General features: G+C 39.1%; 1 protein-coding gene across 1 annotated transcript in view; it reads left to right on the top strand.

Moving 5' to 3' along the window:
- The first annotated feature begins 13,127 nt into the window (after positions 1–13,127).
- Positions 13,128–14,062, top strand: part of cmss1 (cms1 ribosomal small subunit homolog) — a 42,357-nt gene continuing 41,422 nt past the window's right edge. The window contains exon 1 of the mRNA XM_034110290.2: positions 13,128–13,238. Coding sequence (XP_033966181.1) covers positions 13,190–13,238 — 49 coding nt within the window. The 5' untranslated portion in view covers positions 13,128–13,189. The remainder of the gene's footprint in view (positions 13,239–14,062) is intronic.

The raw sequence follows: 14,062 nt of genomic DNA, 5'->3' as shown, positions 1-14,062 counted from the left end.
GACGTAGTATATTAACGTTCTCCTGACGAGACCTCAAACAATCTTCATAATATCTATTAAACTATAGATCCTACACATCCACTGGACGTAGGTTCTAAAAGTATAATATACACTTCTCGCTAGAAATCTAATCAAAAAGCATTTTAATGGCCAAACTATCCTACAATTTAGGATTTTCCAGAGAGGGTTATTTATTAATATAGGACCCTCCGGAGCGTTTGCAGTCAACGGGAGCATCAGCCCATATGCCTCAAATTGTTGTTTCTTACACGACCACTAGAGGTGCTAAACTTTCAAACGTGACTATAGGTCGTAATAAGCTGTTGAATAATCGACCTATTTGGTCGTTTTTTGGAGGAGGACAGGCTGCCCAGACTATACATGTTTCCTACAGTAACTTCCTAGAGTCTCTGCTGGTTGCCTGGCAACTTACAATGATGACAAGACTCCAGCACCCACGGGAAATAAGATAATCTTGTCCATAATCACCTGTAAAATCATAACCTGTCGTTTTTAAACTTTGGTTTTTGTAGGGATTAAACCATCCTGTCATCTTGTTTCCTGGAGTGGTATCGATCTGTTCTCCTTTAATCCTGACTGCTCTTATGATATCTCAAATGGGGGCTAAAAGGATTGGAAAAACTCACTTAAGTTCAACCATTTCTTTCAGAACTTACACAAAGCCTATAATTTTAGCACCGTTTTTATCTAGTCCATTTATTACGCTTCTCTTTTTCTCATTCCACTATCTTTCTAAAGCCGCCCCCAATAGTTTTTACCCTAACATTGCAATTCTCTCTCCTTCCTCGATTATTGTTAATATCAAGTCAATTTCCTCATCTCTCTGAAGGAGTCAAAACAGCATAATTTATGAGGATAACCCATGAGCCATACAGGACTATCCCAGAATGAAATGGACATGGTGGCAGTGAAAGAGTGAAGACCGATAGTCAACGATCTGAATTGAAATTGAGTGGGACTTCTGATAAACCCACCGAAAGGTCCCATCGGACAATTAGTCTTGTTCAAACCTGGAGATGCATCGCATAAGATGTGGCCATGAAATGACAGCTGAAAACAGCAGGAAAAGGAGCAGTTTGAAAGCAACAAGAGGATTGAGTCGCAAGTGTTGTGGCTCAGCATCATACGCCTCAGCCTTTCTTTAATTTAATCTGCATCCCAACATGAACTCTTCTGCATCCACATAGGAGCTGAAACCAATTCTATTGATAATGCCATAAGTATTGTTGTGCCATTTTAAAATGTTTGACTCCATGTTGATTTGGAGATGAAGGTATTATTCTTCCACGTTGCAGTCTTGGCCTGACTATGAATTGCGTTGCCTGTTGGTAACTCCTTCCTGTATCTGGATGTTGACATGTCGAGGTTCCCACTCCTTATGTGCCATCTGTATGTTTGCGTGATGTACAAGTCAAACCAGAAGCAGGTCAGGAGTGAAGTCAACCATCAGGTTGTTGGTGTGATGGAAAATAGAGGATTGTTAATTCATGACGCTAATGAATAAGTGACTGACTCCATTGTTGGGGGCCAGACTTAAAGGCACGGGGCATATGGGGAACGAGGAGGGGCACAGATGCTCCTCGGGGCCAGAGGGCTGATAGGCAAACTTAAAGACGGACACAGAGAGGGGAGAGGAGACACCGGGCGAGCACTAGAGAGGAAAATGGAGTAAAAGGCAGCAAAAAAAGGGAGACATGCTTTTCCAGCCTTAAGAGCCTACTCTGGTCCAACTGTGCAGAACTAACCCCCTAACTCAGCCCCCGAACCCAGCGTCTGAAGTGCAAGTTCACCGCAGGCGCCCGAAGAGACGCTCCCTTAAGAAGTCTGCCTCTGAGCATTTGGTCCTGTCCTATTCTGACCTCCAACAGAAGTAAACAGCTCAAATAGGAAAACTTCTGCATCCAGGGAAGTAACAAGGAGTAAACCTCTACGAAATCATTCAGACAAAACATGTAATGACACTAACATTTCAATCAACCTTAAAATAGCTTCAAATAATATCAATGTTGATAATCACATGCTTACTGCAGCCGTTAAACACACACACACACACACACACACACACACACACACACACACACACACACACACACACACACACACACACACACACACACACACACACACACACACACACACACACACACACACACACACACACACACACACACACACACACACACACACACTCATGTAGACATGCTGCAGAGCCTTGGAGCATTGGGAGGATCTCAGCTCCATCTACTGGTGACATCGTGAATAAGCTGCTCCACTGTGGCCGAGGGGAAATAAACACCAACTCAGTTCCCTAAAATCATTTCACTCCACCGTCTATGCCAAGCTTCCCTCTTTCCATTTACACCTCCTTGAAGCCAAGAAACTAATCTTACATGATTAGTTCCACTTTGCCAGTTCAAAAGTACAGTATATTCTATCATCCATAAAGATCATCTTTTATATCAAAGGAAGAGGAAAGAAGTTTGAAATTAGATTTGATATCAATTTGATTTAAGGCAGTGTACGTGCTGATGCCTATTTATAAAAGATAATTGAACAAAACTAAATGTCCCCCTAAAAAGGGGATCGACCTTGTTTGCGTAAAAGTGTAGTAAACTCAAACCTGCAATAATGTATTTAGTGGCCACTTGGGGGCAGCAGAAACAAGTTGAGGGGACGACACTAACATATTGTCACCTTACATTTGAGATGTTCACAAATAGTTGCCTATTTACACCCAGCAGTTGCAGTTTCATTGAGAGTTGTGTGTCTGGCCACCTGGAAAATGTAGGTTCAATATTCGCTCTCTTTGTTTTTAGTCTCTATCTGACAGAACTATCTGGCTTTTGAGATGCTAATTGTTCCACTATGTTCACCAGCACTAGTTTGGTAATGGGCCTTAGCCGTGCTTTACCTTTTTACCAAGTTTCAACACGCCAACATGATACATTTACTTCTTGATGGTGGCAGTATCTTTACATTATTTAAAGGTCCCATGTCATGGCCATTTCCACTGATCATAATTCCATTGTTGAGGTCTACTAGAATAGATTTATACTGTGCAATTGTCCAAACTCACATTGGTTTCGCACAGCATCTCTGTAAAGTATGTGTATTCACTCTCTCCACTAAACGGCTCGTTGCAGCTCTTGCCCCCCCCCCCCCTCCCTGTGAGCCCAGTGTGCTCCGATTGGTCGGGACCAGTCGGGACTGTGAATCGCGCTGAGCTCCGTGGAGGTGTGATTTCCTTGTTTAGCGATACACAGCGAAACACAGCCTAAAAACAATAAGTGTGGTTTGATATTGAGTAAGAAAAGGTTGATAAACGCTGTGAGAATGGGTCTGCAGAGAGAATTTCGCCGCGATCCCAACTGTCTGTTATCAGCCTGGAGCCAGGGAGGAGAGATCAGCAGAGCTGCATGCACTGAGTGTGTGAGGAAGTCCGTGGATTGGTCAATTTGGACCAATCAGCGGGGGCTTAACGTAACGGCTCCACGGATTGGTCCATTTAGTTCCGGGTACGACATGACATCAGATGTCCCCGGAAGAATCAAATGGATGATGTTTTGTGTTAGAGTTTTACTCCCTACATGGTGTACTTTGAGGGTTTTGACTCTGCAGACCGTTTACATGCATAAAATCCTTCATAACACACAAGGGGACGGGTAATAACCGGAAAAGCATGACATGTGACCTTTAAAGATTTCTTCAATAACGTCTGGGGCATCTGAGGTCATACAGTATGAGTCTGTTATAGTTGACTTGTAGGAGAATATGTGTTGTAAATACACACCAGATAAAACAATGTTAAATAGCTACAGTCACAAGGGATGGCTTGTAAGCTGGTATTTCAATTATTTTAGCAACACTACTGAAGATGTAGCACTATTTCTAGTTGGATTCTGCTGGCAGTGTGCTTTTGCTATTCTTATCACCGCCGGCAGCAGAATAATACAATCTTTTGTGTAACTACTTGTAAACTGCTCCTCCCCACAGCAAAAGATTGTGGGACATTTCCTGAGATTTAGTTTTTAGTTGACGTAGAAAATATTACTTGACACAGAATGTTTAAATGCAGGAGTTTCCGATAACATTCGCCAACATATTTACACAGGTAAGGGGGGACTAGATAACTGTCTCTCTGAATCAGCATATAGCAGTTATGAGTCTGTGTATGTCTGCATGGGTAAGGTCCTCCCATCATCCCACAATTACAGACAAATACATCAATTTGTTATCAATGGGAACAGCTGCCCCAGAACTGATTGCAAAATGGTAATAGGCTGCAAAGTCCTGCGGAGAACAGTGACAAGACAAATCTTCCTCTTAGGAACATCTCTTTAGAAACCATAGCGTGGTTCCTCCAGTCACTATCTACAACTAGATCAGAAAATGAATTGCTGCTGTACGTGTGCTCCCGTGCTCAACACTATAGGAAAATATATCTCTTCTTCATTCTGCATGATACAAAGCAATAACACAAACAAGCTCTTATCAAGCCGGTGTTATGTATTTGCCAAAAAAGTACGTTAATTTGAGTGCATATTTCCCTTTTCCTGATGAAGAGAACACGATGTACTGCAGGAGCAGAGATTTCCTTGATAACATTACACTCTGACAGCACACACACACACATGCACACACACATGCACAGTTACAGAAGGGGGTAGTGAGGGACTAATAGCTTCTCTAAGGATGAGATCCAACATAATTTCCACCTTGCATAATCCCCATGGTGACTGCACCTACAAGATAACCATAGCGTCTGTGGTTTTATGGGGGAATGTACGGTATATGCTTGTTGCTGTCAGGTACGTACATAGAGAGAGAGAGGAAGACAAAAAAGCAACATAAAAAAGAGAAGAAGAAAAAAAGGGAGACAGACGTAATTCAATATTTCTAATCTCTTTGATATTAACACTGTTACGTTCTGTACAAGGTTGAGAAACACCAAAATTATTATTTTCGTCTTTTATTCATGACCTGCGGGACATCCTGCCTTACCCTCTCACTGCTTTGCTCCCAGTCAAACTTGACCTCCCTCCCTCCCTCCCTCCCCCTCTCCCTCCCTCCCTCTCTGCTCCTCTCCTGCATTCTCCTCATTCTTTCATTTACCGTCTTATCATCCCCATGTGTGATATATTACTAAGCTCATACATTCATGAGTGATTACTTATTTGCATAAAGTATATAGTGCAGGATTGAGAGTGGGGTAAAGAGCAAGCCCGAAGAGCATTAGCATGTATGTTGATTACCGGTAATTATACATTTATGGAAGTTATGTCTATTTGAGTAATTACCTATATGTGAATGTTTTTATTTAATAACTAGTAATTGTGTTGCTGCCATTGTATTACATAATGACTATTACGTTCCCTTGTAACAATGACACTTTAAAATGAATTGCACTGGGTAAAACACATTATTTTCAAGAGTAACTTATGACAACAAATATTTTTTATTCTGTGCAAATGTAGTTAGAGGAAGCCTCAATTAATGTTGTTGTTTTTTAAAATCATGTCGCATTTACAAACCTGAATTTTCCTTTCTTCTACGGTGGTCGACAGGTGCAAATGCGTTATTATGACGTCTATAAAAAATGCCATTGAAAGAAATGTTTCTTAACGATGCAAATAACAATTTCTTAAACAATGCAAACCTGCAACTTGAAAACCAATATGCATTCACCAACTTGAGGGAAACAGCCAAAGGGTTTACTGAAAGCGCTGCATAAACGAAACGCCGCAAATACAAAAAGCTGTAAATAAAAAAAGCTGCAAAAAGCTCAAAACAATGCAAACTGTTTCCAGGGGAGAGTGAAAACTGAGGCACACAGCTGGGACCGGTGCGCTTGTTGTCGTTTAGGGATTATAAAGTTGGCCAACTGTCACTGTTGGCCCAGTTAGCCTGTTTCATAGTTAGGCGTTTTGTCAGATTTTTGAAATGTCGTCCATTGTAGTATTCAATGGGATGTTAGGATCTAATGAGCTGGTTATACCTTTCTTTACTTCAGGTAGAAAACAAGCATCGGATTGTGTTTACCCATCATAATGTTGCACTACTGAAAGTGTAACGTCATGATGCTGTTTTGAGTCCAGACTTTGAGAAAGAAGGCTTCTGGGGAAATAAATCACTTTGAACCACAACAGCTTTACCACTGCACACCATGCTTGAGATGATTTATCTCCTGGCTATGTTCCTATTGACTAGAGTTGTCGAGAGAAAATGTTCTGCATCTTTTCGCACAGTGACAGCAGTGTGAATACTGCATGCTATTTTCGTTTGCCTCAAGGTCTAGCATTCCACTCATCCACCATTTGATCAATATTGCAAAACAGTACACAGAAATTCAGATGCATTAACCTTTCTTCAAATGTACTTTCAGAAGGGTTTATTGGAGTAAATGATGTTCACTTTGGAATAGTTGTTTAACATTATACTTTATTGATGATGTTTAGAAACACCATCACTCAATCATATAATATTAATGATTACAACAACAATCAGATCGCTCAAATAAACTCTGACACTGGAACTTAAAGTTAATCTCAGCTTTCGTGAAGCCCTGAGCTCACCACCGCTCCAACACTTGATGCTAGCATGCTTTTTCTTTATTGATTGAAGTGCTTAGGTTTATCTTTACGTGTGACATGTTGGTTTAAGACAGATTTCTCGCTGAAAAGCTTTTTTGAGCCTCCTCGATGAAACACCCCTCAGAAGCTCCTCTGTATAATATGGTTATTATTTAAGGGGAAATGTGACATTGGAATTGTATTAATTGTGTATTAATTCTAGTGACAGATAGAATATGTCCCCTACAGTACATCCTTTTACAATTCATGGGTGAGTAGTTTCGCAGCAGGGAACATGAATTCATGAGGTCTTCAACAATGGAGTGAATCAGATTTGTTTAAATGTCAGCCCTCTACTGTTGACTAACAATCGATGGAGGTAGACATTTGGTCTTTTCAAGGCCTAAATCTAATTCAATAATATTCACACTGAGTTCCTGAGAAATTGCTATTGGTGGCGACTGATAGCCTCACAATGAGCTCACAGACGGTTCCATCAAGTGGATGCCATTCTTTTTTACATACTGTGTTTGATTTGAATGTGGAGGGGATCGGAAGGTAAATATTATTTCAAGTTTCCTTTATACAGTAAAAGTTAACCACAGCTACACAATGTTCACAACATGCCCAATTGATTTGAAGGTTTATAGAGGTTATATTGAGCCAATGCTCACAAGAAATAGTTAACTGCAAGACTGAACAAAGGCCATTTCATACCTTTCTCCAGGAACAGAAGTTCATAATAAAGGTTACACATTTATCATCGTCATAATTTTTCTTTGGCATTGTGGATCCTATTGCACTGCAGCAGGGATTTCAAATGTCATCAGAAACCGTAGAGTTGGAGTTTTTAGATTTGAGGATGAGAATATACATTTTTGCATCAACCTTTTATGCAAGCACATTCATAAGAGCCTGTATGCTAGAAGTCACATCTCATTTAGCCAACAACACAGGTGTTTATTCTCCAACTCTCCTGGCCTTCCTCTGCCGGGTCACATAACAGCACACAGGCAGCAAGGTCCTATGTGACAGGGGCATTACCCAGAAATCTCCTCTCACCTTGTTCTGTGCCTCTGTGTCCCTTTGGTGATCTACGTGTTGAGGCAAAAATATGTATGTGTCGCTAAGCTCCCAGCTGTGTCGGCTGCCCTCCGCCCTTTAACGCTGTCACCTCTCCAGCTAACAACAATCACTTTCATCACTTACCATAATTAGAGAGGGGACAGGATGTCATGTCACTGCCCACACTGTAGAGTCTCTGCGGCATCAGCAAGCTGTGTCCATACATTCAGAGGTCTCACACATGGGGACTTGTATTCTGTTCCATCTGCTGGAAGAAAAAGGTATGAATAAGAAGACACATTTGGCATTCAAATGTATGATCTCTTGAGAACGTAGGTCAATTTCAACACAATCGTGCTCAACTGTTGAAAGTTCATTATTTATCATTTGAAAAGCTTTCTACCTGCCTACTCTACATTGTAGGACTCCAGCTTGAATACAACAAAAAGTTAAAATTCAGCATTACCATAAACATCTATTTTACACATTGAAACAATTAGATCAACAAATCAGGCTACTGGCTAATGCTGCAATGAACCGCTAGCCTCAAACGGAGAAGAGTGGAGCGAGTACATTCCTTTCTAACTTCACAGCCCAGATTTGTATACGTTTTCAAACTCAGGACTCCACCTACTGAAGTGACACCTCTTCAGGTAGATACACCTGAACCCTGTGTTTTCACTGTCCTAGCTACAGCCTTGCTTGAACTCGTCCAGATCATCAACATCCCAGCCACAGACAAATGTGACAATATTGCATCAGTGCTTCATATGTTTGAAACAGAGTAACAAAACTGACCCTATGATGAACCTTGAAGACTCAACCAGACAACATGTCATAATGTAACCTCTGATGTGGCCTTTCTACTCGAGCACATTTAGCAACGTGTGGCCCTAACACTTCATCCGGTGCAGGGTGACCCATGTGGTCGGACAGTTGGTGAGGTTGACAGTTACTGGGACCTTTGTCACAATAATGCCTGCACAGAAATACATGCCGTCTTACCTCTAACCCCACCTCTAAAGGCATGTGAATATCATCTGAGGCCACATACTTTTTGTAAAGTGCACACGACAACAAACTGATGCCTACAGCTGAAAGTATACTATCATAAATGACTGATATTGAAGTATTTAGTTATTTAAATTGCAGTTAAGAAATTGCTAAGTATATGTTCCGATCCATTTATAATTGTTGTCAATATGCGATTTGGACACTGGTGGAATGTAACATAGTATATTTACTCAAATACTGTACTAAAAGTTAAAGGTGCTTGTATTTTACTTTAATGTTTTTTCCATATGCTACTTTACTCTTCTACTCCAATACATTGTGTAGGCAGTAGTTTTACGGTATACTCCATTGTTTTACAGATTTAGTTTTAAACTACTTTTAGTACAAAAATATAAATAAACAAATAAATGATATATTACAACAGATTAAACTACCAAGCAGTAAATAAAGTAATTCAACTAATGCTTTCCTACCAAGTGCATTGAAGAGATGACCACATGAATGTATCAATAATTAGATTGATTATATTCTGAGAAATGCCAAACTACATAAAAGTACTTTTGTTTCTGTAAATGTAAATACATTTTGATGTTAATACTTCTGTAGATTTTTTAATGTGGGACATTTACTAATAACTAGGATTATTACAATGCAGTATTGCTGCTTTTAGTAATAGATCTAAGTACTTCTTTGACATGTATTTTTTCAGATTTAAGTCTTGACATTGAGCTTCTGCAACAACTTAATGTTGGCACGGTGTTTAGGATGCAGCTCTTCTCCATGCAGGTCAGGCTCAGCCAGATGCTCATGAATACAGTTGTAACTTGGAGACCTGCAAGTTTCATGTGCTGAAGTTTCCGAAAGCTCAAGGTCGCTTCCTGTTTATTTGCACTTGGTCACATACTTGCTGTCAAGCTGTTGACTACCTTGCTGACCCTTAGTTTTAGCTGCGGCATATAAACATGACAGTTACTGTATTTCATTTTATATTCATTTGAATCATCATTTTAGTTTTTCAACCCTCATTAAAATTGAGAGGGCCATTTTATGCATAACTTTATTCTGATTGGATTGTGGCCTAATAATTAGACAAGGTTATGCCGCAATAAAATAATTTACTGTCATTTATATTATCATTCAACCGAGATCGACTGCAAAAAAACAGTTCCTAAATAAACAGTCCCTAAATAAACTGTACTCTGGTTTAGATAAAGAAACGGGCTGAAGATCTAAATCCAATTTACGCTATAATATACAAAAACCTAATCAATTTGATGTTGTTCAAAAGGTAAAACAAAGAATAGTTTTTAAAATAATTACTGTACTAATCTTAGATAGAGAAGAAATCCTCTCATTTTATCCCAGTGAAAATACACGGTATGAGAACAGGTAGGAAATAGATGCCTTTAATGATGCGTTATAATCAGCACTGAACTTCTTCAAAGCCATAATTAGTCTGAGTCCGTTCTCACTTGCCTGACCCTCCCTCTCTTTCTTCACGTTCAGCGGGAGAAATGAATACTTGGTAAAAAAAGCAGAAAGGAAACCAAAAACAAATCATATTCTTGTGATCATTAAAAAGAGAACGTGGAGGAACAGCTGCTTGCACCAAAAAACCCAGGATAACACCAAAGCTCCACAGCGAGCAATCACAGAGGCCAAAGGAGACAGCTGTCCGCCTTTAATTACAATTAAGCTCATCTTCGCTTTCACTGTTATTCAGAATGCTCAAAACTTTTCAGAGTTCTATGATTTAATGTGGATCTCTTTCTTAATGGATTTGTTCTGTGTTGCCAAACTATTATAAAAAAGTGTAATTCTTTCATTCTTATGAAAATACACACATTTAATTTGTTGCTTTAATATGTACAAAAACTCAACCTGTAAAATAATCGAGTTGATGTTTTTCCGGGGAAATATTGATCTTCATTTTGGGGGGAAAGCAAGTTAATTCCAAAATGTCAGAGTTTATTTGAATACTGTATTTACCATATTCTTCTTCTCATCTGCAAATACAAATAATATTCTATTACAGCCTCTTCGTCAACAACAGCAATCTCACTAGGAATAAACAAAATGGTGTCTCAATTTATAAAATCCCAAAGAATAAGGGGGATTTCCATGTTCATGTGATATTGGGCTATATAAATAAACATTGATTGATTGATTGTTCTCTTTGTGTTAAAAGAAAAGGTTTGTCTGACATTTTATGATCCTTTTAAGTGTGAACCCTCCTGTGGAGATTACCCTTTTTATGAAGCGCAATTTCTTTCTTTTCTTTTTAATATTACACATGCAGGTTGGCTGATTAACGCAGGATAATCTCATGTTAAAATGTCACGAGTTTCCCTGGGGTCCAGAAAAAAAAGGAGTGTGCTTTTGTACCGCATATTTTTCCTAGTGAATATGCAGCCAAACGTTGAACAGAGAGAATAACAAATGAGGTAGAAGCCTGTGTTTTACAGGAATGGTGCTTAATTACATACAAATCTGCCATTTAGAGTCCATTGTCCTCACTGAATGTTGGCAGACCTCCGCACAATGTGTTGACTGCATCCTTCCTTTCTCTTTCTTGATTTGTTTTCTTCCCCCATTTTGAGGGTTATACAACATAACCATTCTGAACCCCTTGTAATTTCCCCAGTAATCGGTCTGTTCTTTTTCGGTGGCAAAGCTCTAATCAAACATCTCATAGCCTCTACCAGCCAGAAATGTGTTATTCCGACAGAAAAACAAAAAAGCATACAATTACTCCCGGAGGACCTGTCCCTCCTCTTCGCTACAGCTGCACAAAAGAGGGCACTATTCCAGACACGTCCTCCTCCTCTGTTCTCTTCTCTTTCCTTTCTTCTGTACGTTGGAAAATAAGACCATATACACCCAAACCATAATGACAAAAGTTTTTAATAGTATTGTGGAATTGAAAATGATTAGAAATACTCAGTAAAATAGCAATTCACGGCTCTCCTCTTCAGTAGACATTTCACCTTATGATAAATAATGAGTGCTATAATTGCACCTGTCATTATGCACATGTTGTTGTTGTTTATTTGAGAGCAGTTTTATGTTATTATTATATATTAAAGTTTCTTAAAGTATTTTGAAAAGGGATCCATACATAACATTTATTTTTAATATAATTGTTATCATTTGAGGTTTATAAGTTACATAAAGTCATAGAGATCCTTCATATTCGGGTCCCATTGTCATTGTTATTGTTGTTATTGTTATTATTATCATCATGTGTCGCTTTCCACCTTCTTCTCCAGTAGGACTCAGGTGAGGGTGTTGCACTTTTCTTTTCCTGATGTTTTGTTTCTTTCCGTTAACCGTCAAGTGGGAAATAAGTATTTTTTTTGGTGTGTTTCTCTTAGTATCCTAAGATACTGTTATGTGTAGCTGTGAAAAAAATAAATATTATTATGAAGGGCAGACCATCTATTTGTATTTATTTGTTTTTTTTAGAAAGTTTCAGAGAAAACAAAGGTAACTGAAGCAAAAGGATGCATTCATTTCCACAACAGGCAATGCAGTAATGTACGGTAGGCTATGTGATGGAGGGGACATTGTAAAACTACACATTTAAAATGATTACCTGTCATGTTTGTCCAAAGACAACTGATTCAATATGTAACTGTTAAGACCTAAAGTAACTTTACCACAATATGTAGCAAGTCATTTCAAGGCATTTATATTGGCAAAAAGACAAATTATTGATCGGTTTCTTTTTAAATTGTATCACACTGCATCAAAATAAGAATGGCCATCCCCTAAAACGTGTCTTCCAAAATCAAATGCAGTGAGGCATCCATCATGACCCAGATGGTAAAAATAACCCATTTGTAAATGTAATCCATTTTAGCTCAAGTCCAGTACATTTTATTTATACAGTACAATGTCACAAATCTGCCTCACTATTATTATGTTTTACTTTTCACAATCATTAGGCTCATTTAGCATTAAAAGTGTTCCTTAACGCCTGAATAAAATAAAGTTTCAGCTTATCTATCTTTTAGCATATTGAGTGAGAGTGTTGACCAAGCATTCAGCTTTATTTTCTTTATTAAAAAAGACAAGCCCATTTCATAGTGGTTGTTTTGGTCCTACTCATGACTCTGAGATAAAGAGACTTGCAGTATTGTAGTGTTCACAATGTTTATACAAAGAAGTGTACTCATCGCAAATGGAAACAACTCCACGTGTTAAATGAAAGCAGGCAAAACAAATGTGTCTCCTGCATAGTAAACGTTACAGTCCCCTAACTTCGTAACAGTTACTTACCTCGATGCAATGGGAAGGTACATTCTTAAAAAGTATTCTTGTGTGTGGCAAAACCAAATCATATAACTAAATGAAATACTGAGGGAAGAAAACGAGTGTTGTTTTAGTTTTCATGGAGCCCAGTTGACGGCTTTTAGCCACATGTTTTAAACGTTGTGCTTGTGAACACACCCCTAGCAATACATGCTCTCAGCAGCGGCAGATTCGGATTGGACAGACTGCTAGCTTGTTTCAGGAAGATGGGAGACGATTTAGGTGACGAGTGGTGGGCACACGAGGATAAATCAGGTATATTGCTTGACTTTAGTGTCTGTATTTCTAATGTTTCTCAACCGTGTGGTCCGGGAGGTTTTTGTACATTATTCAAATCTCAGTAGCTTGTTGCTGTGCGAGAAATATAGGTTGCTAACTGTAAGCTAACGTTAGCTTGTGAGTTGCTGTTAATTTACGCTAAGTTAACGTACATTCTGAATACGTTGACGACTGTAACCATAGTGACACGTTTAATACAACACACCAGTGTGTTTTTGTACAGCTTACCTGTGTTTTAGAAGGACATGGGGGGTTGGCCTTGGTAGCAAGAGTTGGTACCAGGTGATGTGTGAAAACACGTGTGTTAGTTTCTGTCTGTTTAGTTTTCAGTCTGTGTGTGCACGTGGGTCATGATATGTTATGTAGTTTCTAAAGTTGTCTGTCATGCACTGTACTTTCACTTTAACTTCAGTTAGCTGCTCTCCTCTAACTTTGCATGTATTCTGCTATGTCCATCTTCTTCTTCTTCTTCTTACATCAACACTGATATTTCCCTGCGGCTATTCTGTCATAGCTCCATGCACTCTGCATACCAATAGAGGGCAGTCCTGTTCCTTAAGGATCATTGGCCTGATTACTATGGACAGCAGTGTTGCTGAGAGGAGAATGTGTTTTTTCAAGGGAATACAAACGTTGTAATTAGTGGACAAAACAGACCTATTCTCTCTGTCTCTCACTTTCTTTATCCTTTATTTATCCAGGAATGTCCCATTGAGATACAAGATCTCTTCTTCCAGGGAGTCCTGACCACTTGCAACCAAACACACAAACAGACCAGTAGCAAACAGTCAATTAAAACA

This window comes from Pseudochaenichthys georgianus, chromosome 21 (genome assembly GCF_902827115.2).
Source record: "Pseudochaenichthys georgianus chromosome 21, fPseGeo1.2, whole genome shotgun sequence".
Classification (NCBI taxonomy): Eukaryota; Metazoa; Chordata; class Actinopteri; order Perciformes; family Channichthyidae; genus Pseudochaenichthys; species Pseudochaenichthys georgianus.
The sequence above is the reverse complement of the archived record's forward strand: the minus strand, read 5'-3'. Positions and strand labels throughout refer to the sequence as shown.